General features: G+C 40.5%; 3 protein-coding genes across 5 annotated transcripts; all 3 read left to right on the top strand.

Moving 5' to 3' along the window:
• The first annotated feature begins 80 nt into the window (after positions 1-80).
• LOC117994767 (uncharacterized) lies at positions 81-10866 on the top strand. Of its 3 annotated transcripts, XM_034982723.2 has the most exons (9): positions 91-447; positions 1394-1627; positions 2738-2975; positions 3862-4007; positions 4619-4703; positions 6208-6259; positions 8251-8338; positions 9587-9798; positions 10686-10866. In XM_034982723.2, the coding sequence occupies exons 1-9, from the start codon at positions 232-234 to the stop codon at positions 10801-10803; spliced, it is 1389 nt and encodes a 462-aa protein (XP_034838614.1). In that variant the 5' UTR covers positions 91-231; the 3' UTR covers positions 10804-10866. The 3 variants fall into 3 exon arrangements, with proteins under 3 accessions (XP_069364070.1, XP_069364069.1, XP_034838614.1); XM_069507968.1 differs by lacking the exon at positions 4619-4703 and having other exon boundaries at positions 85-447; positions 3862-4011; XM_069507969.1 differs by lacking the exons at positions 3862-4007; positions 4619-4703 and having other exon boundaries at positions 81-447.
• A 724-nt stretch (positions 10867-11590) lies between these two features.
• LOC117994769 (uncharacterized) lies at positions 11591-13130 on the top strand. Its single transcript, XM_034982726.2, has 3 exons — positions 11591-11873; positions 12194-12257; positions 12950-13130. Exons 1-3 carry the CDS (start codon positions 11664-11666, stop codon positions 13003-13005), a joined length of 330 nt encoding a protein of 109 aa, XP_034838617.1. The 5' UTR covers positions 11591-11663; the 3' UTR covers positions 13006-13130.
• A 264-nt stretch (positions 13131-13394) lies between these two features.
• ND-19 (NADH dehydrogenase [ubiquinone] 1 alpha subcomplex subunit 8) lies at positions 13395-17773 on the top strand. The gene is made up of 4 exons (XM_034982725.2): positions 13395-13647; positions 14084-14259; positions 14983-15090; positions 16726-17773. The coding sequence occupies exons 1-4, from the start codon at positions 13519-13521 to the stop codon at positions 16841-16843; spliced, it is 531 nt and encodes a 176-aa protein (XP_034838616.1). The 5' UTR covers positions 13395-13518; the 3' UTR covers positions 16844-17773.
• Positions 17774-18253: the final 480 nt, after the last annotated feature.

The raw sequence follows: 18253 nt of genomic DNA, 5'->3' as shown, positions 1-18253 counted from the left end.
TTGCTCAGAAGTCAGCACCTCCGGAACCATTAGTCTGTGCCAGTGTGCTAGAGTAGGATGTATATAGGGTGGGGTATATAGTCTGTGCTCAGAACAATGTTTTTATATTCCTCTGTGGTGGTCACTATTTTTTTCTATTTTTTAAAAAATTTAAACAATCACTAAAAATCCATGGCTAAACGTAATTAAATAACATGAAACGAGCATAAAATCTTGAAATTATTCGTTAAAATGTCCTTTAACGTGAGCTGGGATGTGAATAAATACCGAGAGGACCATGAAAGTGAAGAACATTGGTTGTTACGGAAGGCGTTCATGGAACGATGGAAAGACGATTATTCGGAAGAGAGATTGGTCTGTTTGGCGCGGGTGTTCTTCAATATCGAGTTTATGGGGTGCAGATATCCTACCGAGATCATGCAGGAGGTTGCCAGACTTTCGCACGACGTAAGTACATAACCTTTACTTATATTTTGTAGGGTTCCATACCCGAAGGGTGCCAAGGGGCCCCTATAACTAAAGCCGCCGCTGTCCTTCCGTCGGTCCATCTGTCTGTCAGTATCTCGTTAACAGTAATAAGTAGAGTTGAATTTTTCACAGAATGTGTATTACGGCTAAGTTATAAGTATAACAACAAAATATATATAGTCGTTCTTGAAGTGATCGTGCAAGACGCGCCCCAACAGCATTTTTTAGGCTCAATGGGGCGAGGGAGCGGAATGCCAGCCCGCGCGCCGTGCAGCACCCCGCTATCGTCATCTGCATTAATGTGAGTGCTACATCCGCACACAATACATGAGCGCGTGGAACACAACGTGTGCAGTGCTCAGACAAGCCGCCAAGCGCTTACGAGCACGAAGAAATCAACATTGTAACAATCTTTTGTTTTTGTGGAAATAAATCTATACTATCTATCCTTTTATAATAAAATCCCGCAAACTATTTTGGACTTACCTTTGCACAAGTTTAAAAATCTATTAAAAATATGCTCCTGAAAAAAGCATATTACACAATTGAAGATTTAATGATAAAAGAGCGTGGATTTGACCTGCAGCTCGTTCCAGCAACGCACAGGACTGCAAATACTTTTTTATACATGGCATAATCTTGTACCTATATCAAATATTTGAAAATAGCAACCGCCGAGTTTCTTGCTGGTTCTTCTCGGTAGGAAAGGCATTCCGAACCAGTGGTAGATGCATCCGACTATTCGAAAGTACTTGTAAAAGTTTATTTGAATAAAAAAAGATTTTTATTTATTTATTTATTTATATCTATCTGCACGAGCTCGCACTCGCAATGTAGGTCAGACACGACTATTCAACTGCCGGGAACTATACTATATATATAAAGAAATACAAATACTACAGTGACATATTATATTATTTTTCAGGTTGCCCACCAATACAGAAATTTGAAGAAGACCAAACTGCAACGTACATTTGTATCAGCATCGGACGCAGCGGAAGACAGGGCAAAGGGGGTCAAACGATCAGGCGGAGTCATCATTGAGGGTCCTTCATCAAAATCAAAGAGGATCAACTTTGTGCCACAAGGGCACAGCGATAACAGTGAAACTATAAACATATCAGATGACAAGGCAAATGACAAGCACGCTACACCAAATGTATGTAACGATAAATTTAAATACACAGAAATTGCTAAGTTTTTTAGGGTTCCGTACCTCAAAAGGATAAACAGAACCCTTATAGGATCACTTTGTTGTCTGTCTGTCGTTCTGTCAAGAAAACTACAGGGTACTTCCCGTTGACCTAGAATCATGAAATTTGGCATGTAGGTAGGTCTTATAGCAGACATGAGGGGAAAATCTGAAAACCGTGAATTTGTGGTTAGGTACATCACACAAAAAAAATTGTGGTCATGAACTAATAATTTAGTATTTTCAATTTTTGAAGTAAGATAACTATACCAAGTGGGGTATCGTATGAAAGGGCTTTACTTGTACATTCTAAAACAGGTTTTTATTTATTTTTAGGCTTAATAGTTTTTGATTTATCGTGCATAATTTCGATAAAATACAATTGTAGTACAGAACCCTCAGTGCGCAAGTCTGACTCGCACTTGGCTGGTTTTTTTAAGTTATAGACTAGCACTTGGCTGCAATCAGACCTGGTGGCAAGTGATGATGCAGCCTAAGATGGAGCGCACTTGCCTAGATGATATTTAGATATTAGATAAGAGATATATATTATATATAGACTACTAGCTGAAGCTGATGCAAAGGGTTGGCGCAGATTGGCGTTAGATAGGAAAAAATGGAGAAGTCTAGAGGAGGCCTATGTCCAAAGAGGACAACCTGATCTGTAAATTGCTGGTGTTACCAATTTTTAGAATAAATTATATAGGATAGGATAATTAAATAATAGGAAATAAGAAATTAGTAATACGGTTAGTTAGTAATATAAGATGTATAACTATTGTATCAGAGAATAAAGGCTATTTTATTTATTATTTATTTATTTATACTAGCTGATGCCCGCGACTTCGTTCGCGTGGATTTAAGTTCTTGAAAATCCCGTGGGAACTCTTTGATTTTCCGGGATAAAAAGTAGCCTTTGTCACTCTCCAGGTCGTTATCTATACACATGCAAAAAATCACGTCAATCCGTTGCTCCGTTGCGACGTGATTGAAGGACAAACCAACAAACAAACACACTTTCGCATTTATAATATGGGTAGTGATGGATGGAAAGGTTAATGTAAAGGATTTTTGCAGGCGATTTCTATACAAAATGATGAACCAATCATCCATAACGAAACTCCAAATATCAATAACGAAGAAAATAACGAGAAAGGGACGTCACAGACGATAGACCCAAATGAATATTTCAAAGAAATGCTAAATATGAGATGTTTGGACGTCAGGTGTTTCTCTGAGAGAATGTTCCATTCTGCTTTTGGCAGGCTTGTACTTTTGGTCAGACCGTGGAGCTCCAAGTTGGGGAATATACAAAGTAAGTAGCACACCAGTCTCTAGGGCCTGTTTTTTTTTTCTCATGAGGAAAATCCATCATGGATACCACCGGCCACGGGGTTGCACGGTGGTTATGTCGGACTCCAACCGACTAAAAACCTCACGAAGTTCTCCCACTGCTAACGACGGAGCACAAGGGACCAACAACGCCTCGTTACTCCGTCAGCAGATGTCCGCCACAGCAGACCCACCACTGGGGCACTACGTTTCCTCAATCACCGTCAGAGGCATGCCGGAACCACAGCATGCCAACCAACCTGTGGACCACACTGTGAGCGACGGTTTGCCCCGTATCCATCATCCACGGATCCTCACGAGGGCTAGGGCTCGCGGGGAGGGCAATTCCCTCTCCACATCCTCACCATCTCCCTCGCCCGTCACTAAACTGGACAGGCGAGAGACCGGTGGGGCAGCCAATGTTTGAATGGGTGATGAAACACTCATCACCAAACACCCACCACAGCTACACCCTCCGCTCATGGAGCTATGCCCCATGGGTACGTCTACCGCGCCCTCTGCTTACTCAGAGGGACGCGCGGACAACACCCCCTCCCTGCCAGGTCAATTACCCATGGCTAACAATATCCCATGAAGAGAAATTGTTAACCATGTTACCAGGGTACACCGGTCCAAGCACTGCTCTTCCCCCGGAAGGGACTCTCAGCACTCAGTGCAATGAGTGTGGTTTGAACCAGCAACCTTTCGGAATTCAGTCCGCTCCGTTAACCATTGAGCTATCAAGGCTCTATGGTTGAGTTACTACAGTCCTATTGCGTACATTTTTAGGGTTCCACATTGTTTTCTCCAGGGTCCATATTAAAATATTCAAATCCCTTTCACAGTATGTAAAATGTATTATGTTTTAGGTAGTTGCCAAACGTGTCATATACCAATCACGAGTACATACGAAAAAGGTTGTTTCTCGCTGCTAGTGAACGGGCAGCTACTGGCGCAAGCCACTGGCGCGAGTAAACCCGAGGCGCGTAGTGTAGTGGAGGTCATGGCGTGGAATGTATGTATGTATTCTATAATTTATAAAAAAAAATTGTGCTCACTACGCTTGTATTCGTTTTAGTGTTACCCAAATTGACTTTTTTATAGTACCGTACCCGAAGTCCGCTGTCCGTCCGTCTGTCTATCAGTGGGCTGTATCTCGTGAACCGTAATAGGTAGATAGTTGAAATTTTCAAAGAATGTGTATTTCTATTGCTAGGTATAACAAAAAATAATAAAATTCAAAAAGGGTTTGGAACCCTCGTAGCTATAGTTTTAAGTTTGCGTTATAATTATCACCACTATATCTTACAAATGTAACACTATACCAGACAATCAATAAGAGTAATTTATTACCTATTTTGAATAAATCATTTGACTTTGACTTTGGCTGCCAGGAAAATTAAAGAAAGAAATTAAAAGTGTTATTTCTTGTAAGATGCTTACGGAACCCGTCGTGTGCGATTTCCACTCGAACTTGATCGTTTTTTTCTTTTATTGTGCGGATCTTGTGCTGAAAAAAAAATTCAACCCAAGATGGCAGGTTATATTTTTTTTTATTTTTTTAAAGTTTCGTTTCATTTTAAGCTTGGATTCACACGCCCATTTCTTTTCTCATTATCATTGCAGAGGTTAAGAGAAGAGCTAGTGAGTGTGGTGATCAAAGAACAGTTTATAGCACAAGGCGACAGGATATCAATCAACGATGTCTCAGGTGTGTCTGGTGTCTGTTATGTGGTATCCTCATCATCGTCAGCCTGTGGATGTCCACTGTTGGACATAGGCCTTCCCTGAAGAGCTCCACACCCGGTCCTCAGCCTTCCTCATCCAGCCACTTCCCGCCAGCCTCTTTAGCGCTGCCAGGAGAGGAGGAGTTGAGCGCAGCCAAAGTGCTATAGCACTTTGGCTGCGCTCAACGCGCTGCTGAAGGAGTCCCCTCGCTGTGACATATTTGCTGACAAATGGGCTGACCTCATGGGTCAGATCTTGCACTTTTGTGAAAATTTATAATTTTGCTTTTTAAAATTTATAATTTTATCAATTTTTGTAAGTATGTTTATGTTAGTTTGTACTCGTAGTTTAGTTAGTATAATTGGCTTTATGGCCGTTCTAATTAAATAATAAATAAATAATAAATAAAAAAATAAATATCGTTGGTCCATCGTGCTGGTGGGCGTCCCACACTACGCGGTGTCCACTCAAGGAGTTTCCGGCTCCAACGACCATCGCCTCTACGACAGGCATGACCTGCCCACTGCCAGCTTCAGCCTGCCAATAGCTATTATTTGGTATCATGATCATCATCATGGTCAACCCATCGCCGGCTCACTACAGAGCATGGGTCTCCTCTCAGAGTGAGAAGGGTTTTGGCCATAGTCTACCACGCTGGCCATGTGCGGATCGGTAGACTTCACACACCTTTGAGAACATTATGGAGATCTCTCAGGCATGCAGGTTTCCTCACGATGTTTTGCTTCACCGTTAAAGCAAGTGATATTTTATTACTTAAAACGCACATAACTCCGAAAAGTAAGATGTGTGCCCGGGATCGAACCCCCGACCTCCGATTGGGAGGCGGACGTCCTAACTACTAGGCTATAACAGCTTTTATATGGTATAGTCCGCGCCAACCACACAAGCAAACTGTGGAGTCAACTCCCATCGGCGGTGTTCCCATTAGATTACAACATGGGGTTATTCAAGGGGCGGACCGACATATTCCTAAAAGGCCGGCAACGCATTGGTTGTTCCTCTGGAGACTAGTGCTGCAAATGTTCATAAGCGGCGGTAATCACTTAACATCAGGTGGCCCGCCTACTCGTTCTGTGTACCAAGTGGGGTATTATATGTAAGGGCTTCACCTGTACATTCTAAAACAGATGTTTATTTATTTTCATGCATAATAGTTTTTGATTTATCGTGCAAAATGTCGAAAAAATACGACTGTAATACGGAATCTTCGGTACGCGAGTCTGACTCGCTCTTGGCCGGTTTTATAAAAATCCCTTGGGAACTCTTTGATTTTCCGGGATAAAAAGTAGGCTGTGTCACTTTTTCTTGTCTTTAAGATCTTTAACTATATCCATGCAAAAAATCAATCGATCCGTTGCAACATGATTGAAGGACAAACCGGCAAACCAACAAACAAACACACTTTCGCCTTTATAATATGGGTACTGATAATTTTGATTATGGAGAATTTTTCTGGTTTTTCTCAGGTAAAAAAAAACCTGAGTTTGGCGTCCCCGTGGATAACAGTGTTGCCACTAAGTAAGTTATTTAAAAAATGTAGTATTTAGATTTAGACATTCATCATCATGATCAACCCATCGCCGGCTCACTGCAGAGCACGGGTCTCCTCTCAGAGTGAGAAGGGTTTTGGCCATAGTCTACCACGCTGGCCATGTGCGGATTGGCAGACTTCACACACCTTTGAGAACATTATGGAGATCTCTCAGGCATGCAGGTTTCCTCACGATGTTTTCCTTCACTGTTAACGCAAGTGATATTTAATTGCTTAAAAACGCACATAACTCCGAAAAGTTAGATGTGTGCCCGGGATCGAACCCCCGACCTCCGATTGGGAGGCGGACGTCCTAACTACTAGGCTATAACAGCTTTTATATGGTATAGTCCGCGCCAACCACACAAGCAAACTGTGGAGTCAACAACGGCTTTATGGCCGTTCTAATTAAATAATAAATAAATAATAAATAAAAAAATAAATATCGTCGGTCCATCGTGCTGGAGGGCGTCCCACACTACGCGGTGTCCACTCAAGGAGTTTCCGGCTCCAACGACCATCGCCTCTACGACAGGCATGACCTGCCCACTGCCAGCTTCAGCCTGCCAATAGCTATTATTTGGTATCATGATCATCATCATGGTCAACCCATCGCCGGCTCACTACAGAGCATGGGTCTCCTCTCAGAGTGAGAAGGGTTTTGGCCATAGTCTACCACGCTGGCCATGTGCGGATTGGTAGACTTCACACACCTTTGAGAACATTATGGAAAACTCTCAGACATGCAGGTTTCCTCACGATGTTTTCCTTCACTCTTAAAGCAAGTGATATTTAATTGCTTAAAAACGCACATAACTCCGAAAAGTTAGAGGTGCGTGCCCGGGATCGAACCCCCGACCTCCGATTGGAAGGCGGACGTCCTAACCACTAGGCTACCACTGCTTACATTACTTATATCTATCTAAATATATAAAAGGAAAAGGTGACTGACTGGCGGACTGACTGATCTATCAACGCACAGCTCAAACTACTGGACGGATTGGGCTGGAATTTGGCATGCAGATAGCTATTATGACGTAGGCATCCGCTAAGAAAGAATTTTTGAAAATTCAACCCCTAAGGGGGTAAAAAAGGGGGTAAAGTAGGGGTTCAAAAGGTGTAGTCCACGCGGACGAAGTCGCGGACATACGCTTGTACAGGAGCAGTGTGCGGGCTCGACCGTACAAAAGGGAGATCTCCCACCGAGCGGTTCGTTGTGCTCGGTAGTGCCAGCTGGGCCGACGCGGACGGATGTGTCTTGAAACATCTTTATATAGTCCAGACTAGCAGTTGCCTGCGACTTCGTCCGCGTAAAATTCAGGTTTCTTATGAGATCAGATATTTTCCCGCTGCCAAAGGCCTCACTTATCTACTCACTCAGTCTCACCTTACAACCTTCGACACCCCCCCTTTCACCACCTTAGGGGGGAAGTTAGATCCTTTCCTATCTGATACCTACCCCCTAGAATGAACCTACATTTCAAAGTTCAAGTCAAAATAACAATATTTAAAACTTTTCCCCCTATTTTACGACCCTTAAGGGGGGAATCCCCCAAACTGACTTATACAGATTTTTATAATTTAAACCTATTAACCTAAATGTCGATTTTCACGTCTCTAACTTCAAAAACATAGGACTTTCATATAATCTTCCACCCCCCATTTCACCCCCTTAGGGGGGGGATGTTCTCAAAACCGTTTCTTAGCTGACACCTACGTCCTAGAAGGAACCTACCTTCCAAATTCCTAGTTTGTAGGCTATATAGTTCCTGAGATTTCGTGATTAGTCAGTGAGTGAGTGGTATTTCGCTTTTATAATATTTAGATTGCAGAAAACTCCGTTAGTGCGAGTACTGTCCGCGGTACATTTGTTCGGGACTACGTCATGAAATGTTATCGATTGAATAGCGCCATCTAGTTGCATCTGTGGCAACCGCCACAATCTAGTATATTTAGATGATGATTTTTGTTTGTGTAGGATGATGAAGCTGATGGGCTGGAAGGGAGGCGGGTTGGGGGTGGACGCGCAGGGTATCGCGGAACCTGTCAAGCCCCATTTACAAATGGTAAGCTACCCCATCATTTTGTGGGCTCATCGTCATCATGATCAAACCACCACTGGCTCACTACTGAGTATAGGTCTCCTCTAAGGATGAGAAGCGTTTTTTTTTTTTTTTTAAAGAATATCGTCGTCAAGCTTGTGCTAGGAGTAGGTACGACAATAGTGCAACGGGCGGGGTTTGAACCGTCGACCTTTCGGTTTTCAGTCCACTCCTTTACCGGTTGAGCTATTAAGGCTCAACCGGTTTGGACTATGGCCAATGCAGACTTTTAGGTTTCCGTACCTCAAAAGGAAAAACGGAACCCTTTAGGATCACTTTGTTGTCTGTCGGTCTGTCAAGAAACCTACAGGGTACTTCCCGTTGACCTAGAATCGTGAAATTTGGCAGGTAGGTAGATTTTATAGCTGACATTAGGGGAAAAATCTAAAAACCGTGAATTTGTGGTTACATCACACAAAAAAAATTAAATTGTGGTCATAAATGAATAATTCGTATTTTCAATTTTCGAAGTAAGATAACCATATCAAGTGGGGTATCATATGAAAGGTATTTGTCTGTGCATTCTAAAACAGATTTTTATTTATTTTTATGCATCATAGTTTTTGATTGATCGTGCGAAATGTCGAAAGAATACGACTGTAGTACGGAACCCTCGTTGCGCGAGCCTGACTCGCACTTGGCCGGTTTTTTAGGCACTCAGCAGGGTTAGCATGGGCGGGGATATAATTTTCTCACCGGGGAAAGGATAAAATCTTTATCCCCTCCGACCGCTTTATCCACTCTCCGAGCATGGGCTCACGGGTGGATATAATTATCCACAGTGAATAAAACGGGGGACTTTTCGGTTTTTGGATCTTTTCCTTTACCTTTATTGGGTTAATGGTAATTGGTATTTGGGACCTATATTGGGTTTATGTTGGGGTTCCCAACCATATTCCAAACATAACTCAAACACAACCCAAACATAACACAAACACAACCCAAACATAACCCAAACATAACCTAAACCCAACAGGTACCGCGAGACATGTTTTGATTTTTTAAGTTCTATGAGAATAAACTTAAACCCACGTATAATGTCGAGGATAAAATTGTCCCCGAATTAGGGATAAACTTCTCCTCTCCCCTGTTGCCGTGCTTTGAGAGGTGGACAAGTAAATTTTATCCCTCGTCAGTGGATATAATTGGGGGATAATTTTTTTGTCTCCTGCCCATGCTAGGGGGGCTGGAGTTATATAATTTGGTTGGCAGGTGAACCGCGCGGGTCTCGGTAGCAACACTTCAGACATCCACCAGCTGAGGCGCGCGGGACACGAGCTGATGCGGCGATACATACAGACTGACACCTTCGACCTAGACCTGGTCTTCAGTGCCGACTTCAGCAAGGAGGAGCGGGCCTTGTTACACCAGTGTGCCCAGAGAGCTGGGCTGGCGTCCAGGAGTTACGGTGCTGATACAGACAGGTGAGGGTTGCAGGGTACCAGGTTACTAGGGCAATAGGAAATGCTAAGAGATCTATCATGATCCATGAGAGTCACTCAGCGGGCGATGGAGAGAGCCTGGAGTTTCTCTACGTGATCTAATCAGAAATGAGGAGATCCATAGGAGAACTAGAGTAACCGACATAGCTCAACGGGTTGCGAAGCTGAAGTGGCAATGGGCAGGGCACAGTTCGTACAACCGATAGACGTTGGGGTCCCAAGGTGCTGGAATGGCGACCTCGCACCGGAAGACGCAGTGTTGGACGACCCCCCACTAGGTGGACGGACGACATCAGGCGAGTCGCAGGGAGCCGCTGGATTCAGGCGGTGCAAGACCGTGGCGCGTGGAAATCCTATGTCCAGCAGTGGACGTCTATCGGTTAATGCAGATGATGATGATGAGGTCTATAGGAAATCGTGTATAGTGAGAACAGCCAGTAAGACATCCAAACGACTTCCTTAGATTTTATTCACTCCTGGTACTTTGTAGTGAAGTCTGGGGTGGAGGTATATACTTTTTATACCGTCGCAAATACACATCCGTTGCAACTTCAGACCGATCAAGATGTGTGGCGTTAATTGTACCAAAATAGAGGTGAATTGAAACTTATAGTTAACTAGCTTATGCTCACGATATCGTCCGCGTGGACTACACAAATTTCAAACCCCTATTTCACTCCCTTAGGGGTTGAATTTTCAAAAATCCTTTCTTAGCGGATGCCTACGTCATAAAAGCTATCTGCATGCCAAATTTCAGCCCGATCTGTCGAGTAGTTTGAGCTGTGCGCTGATAGATCAGTCAGTCAGTCAGTCAGTCAGTCTCCTTTTCCTTTTATATATTTAGAGTTAATATCTTTTTTTTCTTACAGATTCCTGGTGGTAAAGAAGAAATTGGATCCATTCTCTCTGGTCCGTGCCGTCATAGAGAAGGGCGGAAACACACCGAAGTACCAAGTCTTTATACCCGTCTCTCTGCGAGGAAAATAATTATTAAGTTAACAGAATTAAGAGTAAAAGATATACACAAAAATAAAAACCTATTTTATTGTATACCATGCTGTTTTATTTACTAAACTATACTCTAACCGCGGTACTCAGAGTCGCTTAATCGTTACTCAAGTTTAGTTAAAACGAGACAGAGCTATATCTCTCACATAAATCTGTCTCGTTTTAACTCAATCTTATGTACAATTACGACTCTGAGTACTGCGGTAAGAAAAGTTTTATAAGTCCCGCAAATTGCTAATACGCGTGGCCGCTATTTTAGTGACGTCAGCATTAAACAAGTTTAGACGTGATGGTATATTTTTATTTCGGCTGACGTCAAAATGACGTCATTTCGATGTTAGTGAGACATAGTTCAAACGCAATAGCAATTTGCGGGACTTATACCATACAAATGACATAGACAAAAACACAGTGAACGCCCACTGTGTTTTTGTAACCATTTATGAGTTACCGACCAATCACAAATGAAACCGTTTTCGAATTCAATTTCGAATGTTTTTTTTAAATTATGTTTGTGATTGGTCGGTGACAAGATTTCTCATTCTCAGTTTGTACGCGTAATACTTTTAAAAACGAGATAAAAATCTTCCACGTACCGCCATCTTTGATTAACATCTAAAATGAAATTAGTATTCTGAACAGCTGTATACGGGCTTGATATTATCATGTTATCACCAGTTTATCAATCATGGGGGTTCAATCGAATGTATTTAGTATAAATTCCCTTGCAATTTCGGATTAAACCACAAAATATTTCCAACCGCCATTGAAGGCAGTTTCCCGCCAACGTTTGACAGTGACAGATATTTAAAAATAAAAGTGTTTTTTTTTTAATTACAATGGTTTCTAAATCGGCATACGCTGTTTTTGCATTCTGCCTAATTTACGTTTTTAATGAAGTAGAAAGTTCTTTTATAAAGCCGAACAATGTTCCAAGAGTTGGCCGAAGCAGTGAAAGCGATCCTTTCGACCAAGGTTTAATGGGATATGTTATAAAAACTATCCCGAGTAAAACCATTCCAAGAATGGGACGGAGGAACTTTGATAACGTAAGTTTTTTTACAAAAGTTTTAACTTAAAATGACGTCTTGACAAATCCAATATGGCGGATATGACAAAATGATATGTAGGTATAGTCCTTAAAAAATGACTCCTCACACGCCATTTTAACGTTATTTTAAAGGAGGACCATACTTTTGACATGACAGTTGACCCATAGAGTTAAAATGGCACGTGAATGGTCCTTTTTTACGCATTATAAACGTATGGATTTTGATAACGTATAAAAGGTCTTGACGTGCCTATAGATACCGAAAATATGAATCTTTCATTATAATTTTAATTTTCATTCGTATATTTTTGTTTTTAGGTAAATCGCTACGATATTCCAAAGTTATACCAGGAATCTGAGGACAATTTAAAATATTTTAGTGGTAACTATGTAATTTTTTTAGTAAAAATGCTTGAAACCCTAAGTAGACTTCGGGTTCCTGGGGTTCATGGTTCTATTCTCGGCACGCACTTTAACTTGAAAGTTAACTATGTAGGTACTTTTCAGCCTTACTCACTAAGCCTCCGCTGTCCGTCCGTATGTCTGTCAGCGGGCTGTATCTCGTGAACATATAGGTCGGTGTAGAGTTGAAATTTTCACAGAATATGTCTGTATTTCTATTGCCACTATAACAATAAATAATAATTTCAAAATGGCTGCCATGAAAATAATATGGAACCATAGGAACCCATACAACCATATAACTACAGTAAAATAGTTTTTGATATTCAACTTTTTTGAACTTTTAGTTAAATAGCTTAACAACGATTCTCTATAAACCAAATTTAGAGTATCTGCATCCTTTTCTTTTTACTAATGTTAAAAAAGGAACGGAACATGACTTTCATATTTAAAGACTCTAAATTTTAGTGCACAATACAAATTTAAACAGTAGGTTCGCGAGTGCGTGCTAAAATCACGGGTTTTACCATCTAAAAATTTAGAAATGTCAAACTGCTTCTCTCCTTTTCATATGACAATTATAAGAAGAGGGTGCGAATACTCTAAAATTAGGTTGTGCTTAGAATCGGTTCCAACTACTTAGATAATTTATGATCTTAACCCTTCTTACAGATGAAGATATTTCAAGAATAAATCAAGAACAGGAGAATTCTTACGGCAGCCGCTAAACTCAAAGAAAATCGTTATGAAATTGGAATCCTGCTAACAACCAATAAATCGATGCCCGGCCAATTTTTAATACTTTATTTCAGTCTAGTCATTGTGTTTTTTGTTTTAAGTTTGAGAATAAATACATTTGCATGCTATTCGTATGTATTTTCTTTTATAATATTATTAACTCCATCGATTTCTCAATCTTTTGTTTGCTTTGTTGTATTTTAAAATCTCAAATAACTGGAATCTAGAGAATATTTTATTAAAAACGTTTCACATAGTGTCAATGTCAGACTCTGTCGCCGATATTTTAGGCGACCAAATTAAAAAGGATAAAAAAATATATTTTCTCACCCTTCCGCTTTTTAGATTCTGTATAAAGCTATCTCACTCTACTTATGTCTACGAGGTTACACAATTCAGTGAAACTACCATTCTGTTTTACTTCCACGGCTTTTGTGGAAGTAATTTTCCATTTAAACCCGATTTAAATCTTCAAATTATCAGTGGAATTTGTTACAAACAAAATGGTTTTGACCGAAGACATAACTTTGCCTGAAGAATCGGAATTGACAGTGGAAGAAGTCAATTTATCCACTGCTACTTTGAGAGCTGGCTCCTTCCATTTAGGAAAATACTGTGAACAAGCTAACAATGTAAGTATTGTTGTGTTTTTTTACGATAATTACTGAGTTTATGGGTTATTTTTCGCCAACAGTGGTGTTTATGTTGTTAAAATTGATTGCATAATCACAAAACAATAGGTTATGTTTTGAAGATATTTGTCACAAATATAACTGATACTAGTTCTCAATTACATAGGAAAACCATTATCTTGTAATAAAGTTAAACCATCTGTGTGAAGATCATTAGAGAAATACTTTGTAATTCTTGTATATCTATCAAACTTTTACAACATTATTTTGTTTGGTTATTTTACTTATACTGTTTTTATTTTGAATGAAAGTCTATATAAATATAAGAATTAGGTACTTAAGCACAAAATAATGAGTAGAATAATAAAGATAAATCTTAAATTTTACTATGGAAGAACCCCCCAGAATCAGCACCATTGGCCTAAAATAATTCCAGGAATTCATGCTGTGTCGTTTTGAAGAGAACGACCCTCGTAAATGCATCAACGAGGGCAAAGCAGTCACCGCCTGCACCCTGGAGTTCTTCCGGAAAGTGAAGAAGACCTGCCTGGCGGAGTTCAACCAGTACACCACCTGTATTGACAAGAGCTCCGGAGATTTTGGGTTGCAGCAGTAAGTTAATGTGGAAACGGTGATTGCCTAGTGGTTATTCAATTACAGTTATTCATTTATTGATCACTAGCTATTCACAGTACACTGAATCCAAATTGAATAAATTGTGTAGAAATCAATCCAAATTGAATAAATTCTGTACATTCAGAATTTATTTAATTTTTGGTATGAAAAAAATTTATACAGAATTTTGAAAAGTCAGAACAAAAGTTGTTAGTTTTTTGATAACAATTACGTGCCGAGAGCTTTCTGATATTTTTTATTTAACCCTATATAACCAGAACCACTTCCTTATAGCGTAGTAGTTATAGTGTTACGGTTACATTTTAATTAATTAATTAATTTATTTATTTTATTTTTTACTAGCTGACCCGGCAAACTTCGTACCGCTTAACAGTCGATTCAATTTTTTTTTTCTCTCTGTAAGAACCATCCTCGTACTTCAAGGAATATTATAAAAAAAGAATTAGCGAAATTGAATCGGCTGATCTCGAGATTTACGATCAACATAAAATTTAGCGATTCATTTTTATATATAAAGAATAGAGATACAGACAGATTTGTACCAAAACATTTACAATAAAGAGAAAAGAAGAGTAAGAGTGGACAGGGAAGCACTTATCTCTACGAGAGATCTCTACCAGTTGGCAGTGCGAGAGGTTGTAGAGGAAGTAGAATAGGTTAATATTAGTTGGATAAAAATTAAATAATGACGTTTTTCAGCTGCCGCAAAACCCAGGGAGTGTTTGATGGGTGCATGCTGGAGAAGCTTCATCTTGAACGACCGTCGTTTGGCTACTTCACTGAGGCGAGAGTTCATGCCACTAACAGGTAAATAATTACTAATTAGTATTTTTAAAGTTTTATTATTAAAAAAACCGGCCAAGTGCGAGTCAGGCTTGTGCAATGAGGGTTCCGTACTACAGTCGTATTTTTTTGACATTTTGCACGATTATTCAAAAACTGTGATGCATAAAAATAAAAATAAATCTGTTTTAGAATGCACAGGTGAAGACCTTTCATATGATACCCCACTTGATGTAGTTATCTTACTTAGAAAATTGAAATACCAATTATTAGTTCATGACCACAATTTAATTTTTTTTGTGTGACCTAACCCTAAATTCACGGTTTTCAGATTTTTCCCCAAATGTCAGCTATCAGATCTACCTACCTGCCAAATTTCATGATTCTAGGTCAAGGGGAAGTACCCTGTAGGTTTCTTGACAGACAGACAGACAACAAAGTGATCCGTTTTTCCTTTTGAAGTACGGAACCCTAAAAACAGTAAAACATTGTGGCTAATTCCTTTGTACACAATCTCTAAACTAAACTAAAATATCACGTCTAAATCTATTGCTATCCCTTTCATAATGTTGCTTGCGGAAAAGGAAAGCACTAGATTTAGACCTGTTAATTTAGTTTAGTTTAGAGATTGTGTACTAGAGAATCGGCCCCAATACCACCTTAATTTACCAAAAATTTTCCCCATATAATATTGTTACTTAAATTAATAATGAATGCTACCTACTTTAATTTAATTTAAAATTGGTTATGGACGGTTACTGTCTGAAATAAAATATTTTTATTTATTTCATTTATTTATTTTAAAGTAATCATAATTATATTTATTCATAACTAGCTGTTGCCTGCGATTTCGTCGGAGTCCCGCGAGAACTGTCTTTCCCCTGTTTTATCCCTAAAGGGGTATAACAGGGGTTTGAAATTTGTGGAGTCCACGCGGACGAAGTTGCGGGAATAAGCTAGTTTACTATATACTAGCTTATTCCTGCGACTTTGTCCACGTGGACTACACAAATTTTAAACCCTTATTTCACCCCCTTAGGGTTTGAATTTTCAAAAATCCTTTCTTAGCGGATGCCTACGTCATAATAGCTACCTGCATGTCAAATTTGACCCCGATCCGTACAGTAGTTTGAGCTGTGCGTTGATAGATCAGTCAGTCAGTCAGTCACCTTTTCCTTTTATATGACTAGCTTATGCTCGCGACTTCGTTCGCGTGGACTACACAAATTTGAAACTCCTATTTCACCCCCTTAGGGGTTGAATTTAAAAAAATCCTTTCTTAGCGGATGCCTACGTCATAATTAACACCTGCATGCCAAATTTCACCCTGATCCGTACAGTAGTTAGAGCCGTGCGTTGATAGATCAGTCAGTCAGTCAGTCAGTCACCTTTTCCTTTTATATATTTAGATTTAGATAGCAAGAAGCGCAAGAACGGCAGCATTTAGATAGCAGAACTCTCAGGTATGCAGGTTTCCTCACGATGTTTTCCTTCACCGTTAAAGCAAGTGATATTTAATTAATTAAAACGCACATAACTCTGAAAAGTAAGAGATGCGTGCCCGGGATCGAACCCCCGACCTCCGATTAGAAGGCGGACATCCTAACCAGTAGGCTATCACATGCACATATTAATAGTACGTGTTTATCCTGTTTTCAGGCCCAAGCCCCCTGTAGAAGAGAAGGCAGTATACCCGGATGCTACTCCAGAACTGCCGGACACGGTGGAAAGGAAACCCGCCAGGTTCGGTTCGCGTTTCTACTGGATGACGGAATAAACGTTTTACAGTGGATCTATTTCACGAAGACCGATTGGCAGGGCCTTTTTTCCCACTGGGCACTCTGGGCACGTTCCCAGGGCCCACGATCGATCATCATCATCAACATCAACCAATAGACGTCCACTGCTGGACATAGGTCTCTTGTAGGGACTTGCACGCGCCACGGTCTTGCGCCGCCGCTATCCAGCGGTCCACCTTGTGGGGGGTCTTCCAACGCTGCGTCTTCCGGTCGCCATTCCAGCACCTTGAGACCCCAACCTCTATCGGTTGTACGAACTATGTGCCCTGCCCACTTCAGTTGAGCTATGTTGGTTACTCTAGTTCTCCTACATCTCAGGATCTCCTCATTTCCTCATTGATCACGTAAAGAAACTCCGCCCATAGGTCTCTCCATCGCCCGCTGAGTGACTCTGAGCTTTCTTATGAGGCCTATAGTTAGAGACCATGTCTCAAATCCATATGTCATCACTGGCAACACGCACTGTTCAAAGACTTTGGTCTCGATCGATAGGGGCCCACTAATCCCTGCCGGCTGCCAGATCACCAAATCTGTCAAGATCATAGGGGCCCCATTATTCTAATGCGCCCAGGGCCTCCAATAGGTTAAAGACAGCCCTGCCGATTGGCTATGTTTGAGAACCGGCAGGAAATATTGTACATCGACCTTTAGAATGATATTTCGTCATTGTAGAGCGTTGTCTCTGTCACTCGTACCTATATGACGTTTTGTCTGTCTCAACGACAGAGACAACGCTCTACGAAACCGCTATCTGTTTCTATAGGTCGTTGTACAGTATGCGGCAGAAATAATGTACATCGACCTTTAGAAAGAGATAGCAGTTTCGTTTATTTATATATATATTTTGTTTTACTTTTCTTATTAGATCATGAAAAGAATTTGTAGTGTAATAAAATGTTGGAATTATACATGATTGTTTTTTTACTCACCCATTCTAAATACTCTATCCATAGAGAGAAGTTGGTATCAATTATATACTCTTTGGTTGGTACTATAGGGCTCTCTGTTACGTAATCTTATACAAATAACAAAGACAAAAACTTGAGGCACCAACCAAACAAACGAAGCTTTGTTTTCGTAGGTAATGAATTTCGAATGTTCTTTTTATAACAAGTTCTCTTGGTGTAGGTATATTCAATGTACTCTGTGGTCAGTGGCGTGCACAGGGTTTGAAGCCAGGGTAGGCATTAGTTAGGGGAACCTGTTTACTGGCAGGTCATAATGTAAAATTTGCATTGAGCTATTACAACTGGGGTAAGCAGTGCATTTATGCCTCTATGACCTGCACGCCACTGTCTGTGGTGTTGGTCATTAAAGTTTGTTTATTATCTGTGATAATCGGAGTCTGTCAACGTCTACTTTGACAAAACAAATTGAAACAAATATTG

The sequence above is a fragment of the Maniola hyperantus genome, chromosome 27 (genome assembly GCF_902806685.2).
Source record: "Maniola hyperantus chromosome 27, iAphHyp1.2, whole genome shotgun sequence".
NCBI classification, from domain to species: Eukaryota; Metazoa; Arthropoda; class Insecta; order Lepidoptera; family Nymphalidae; genus Maniola; species Maniola hyperantus.
The sequence above is the reverse complement of the archived record's forward strand: the minus strand, read 5'-3'. Positions and strand labels throughout refer to the sequence as shown.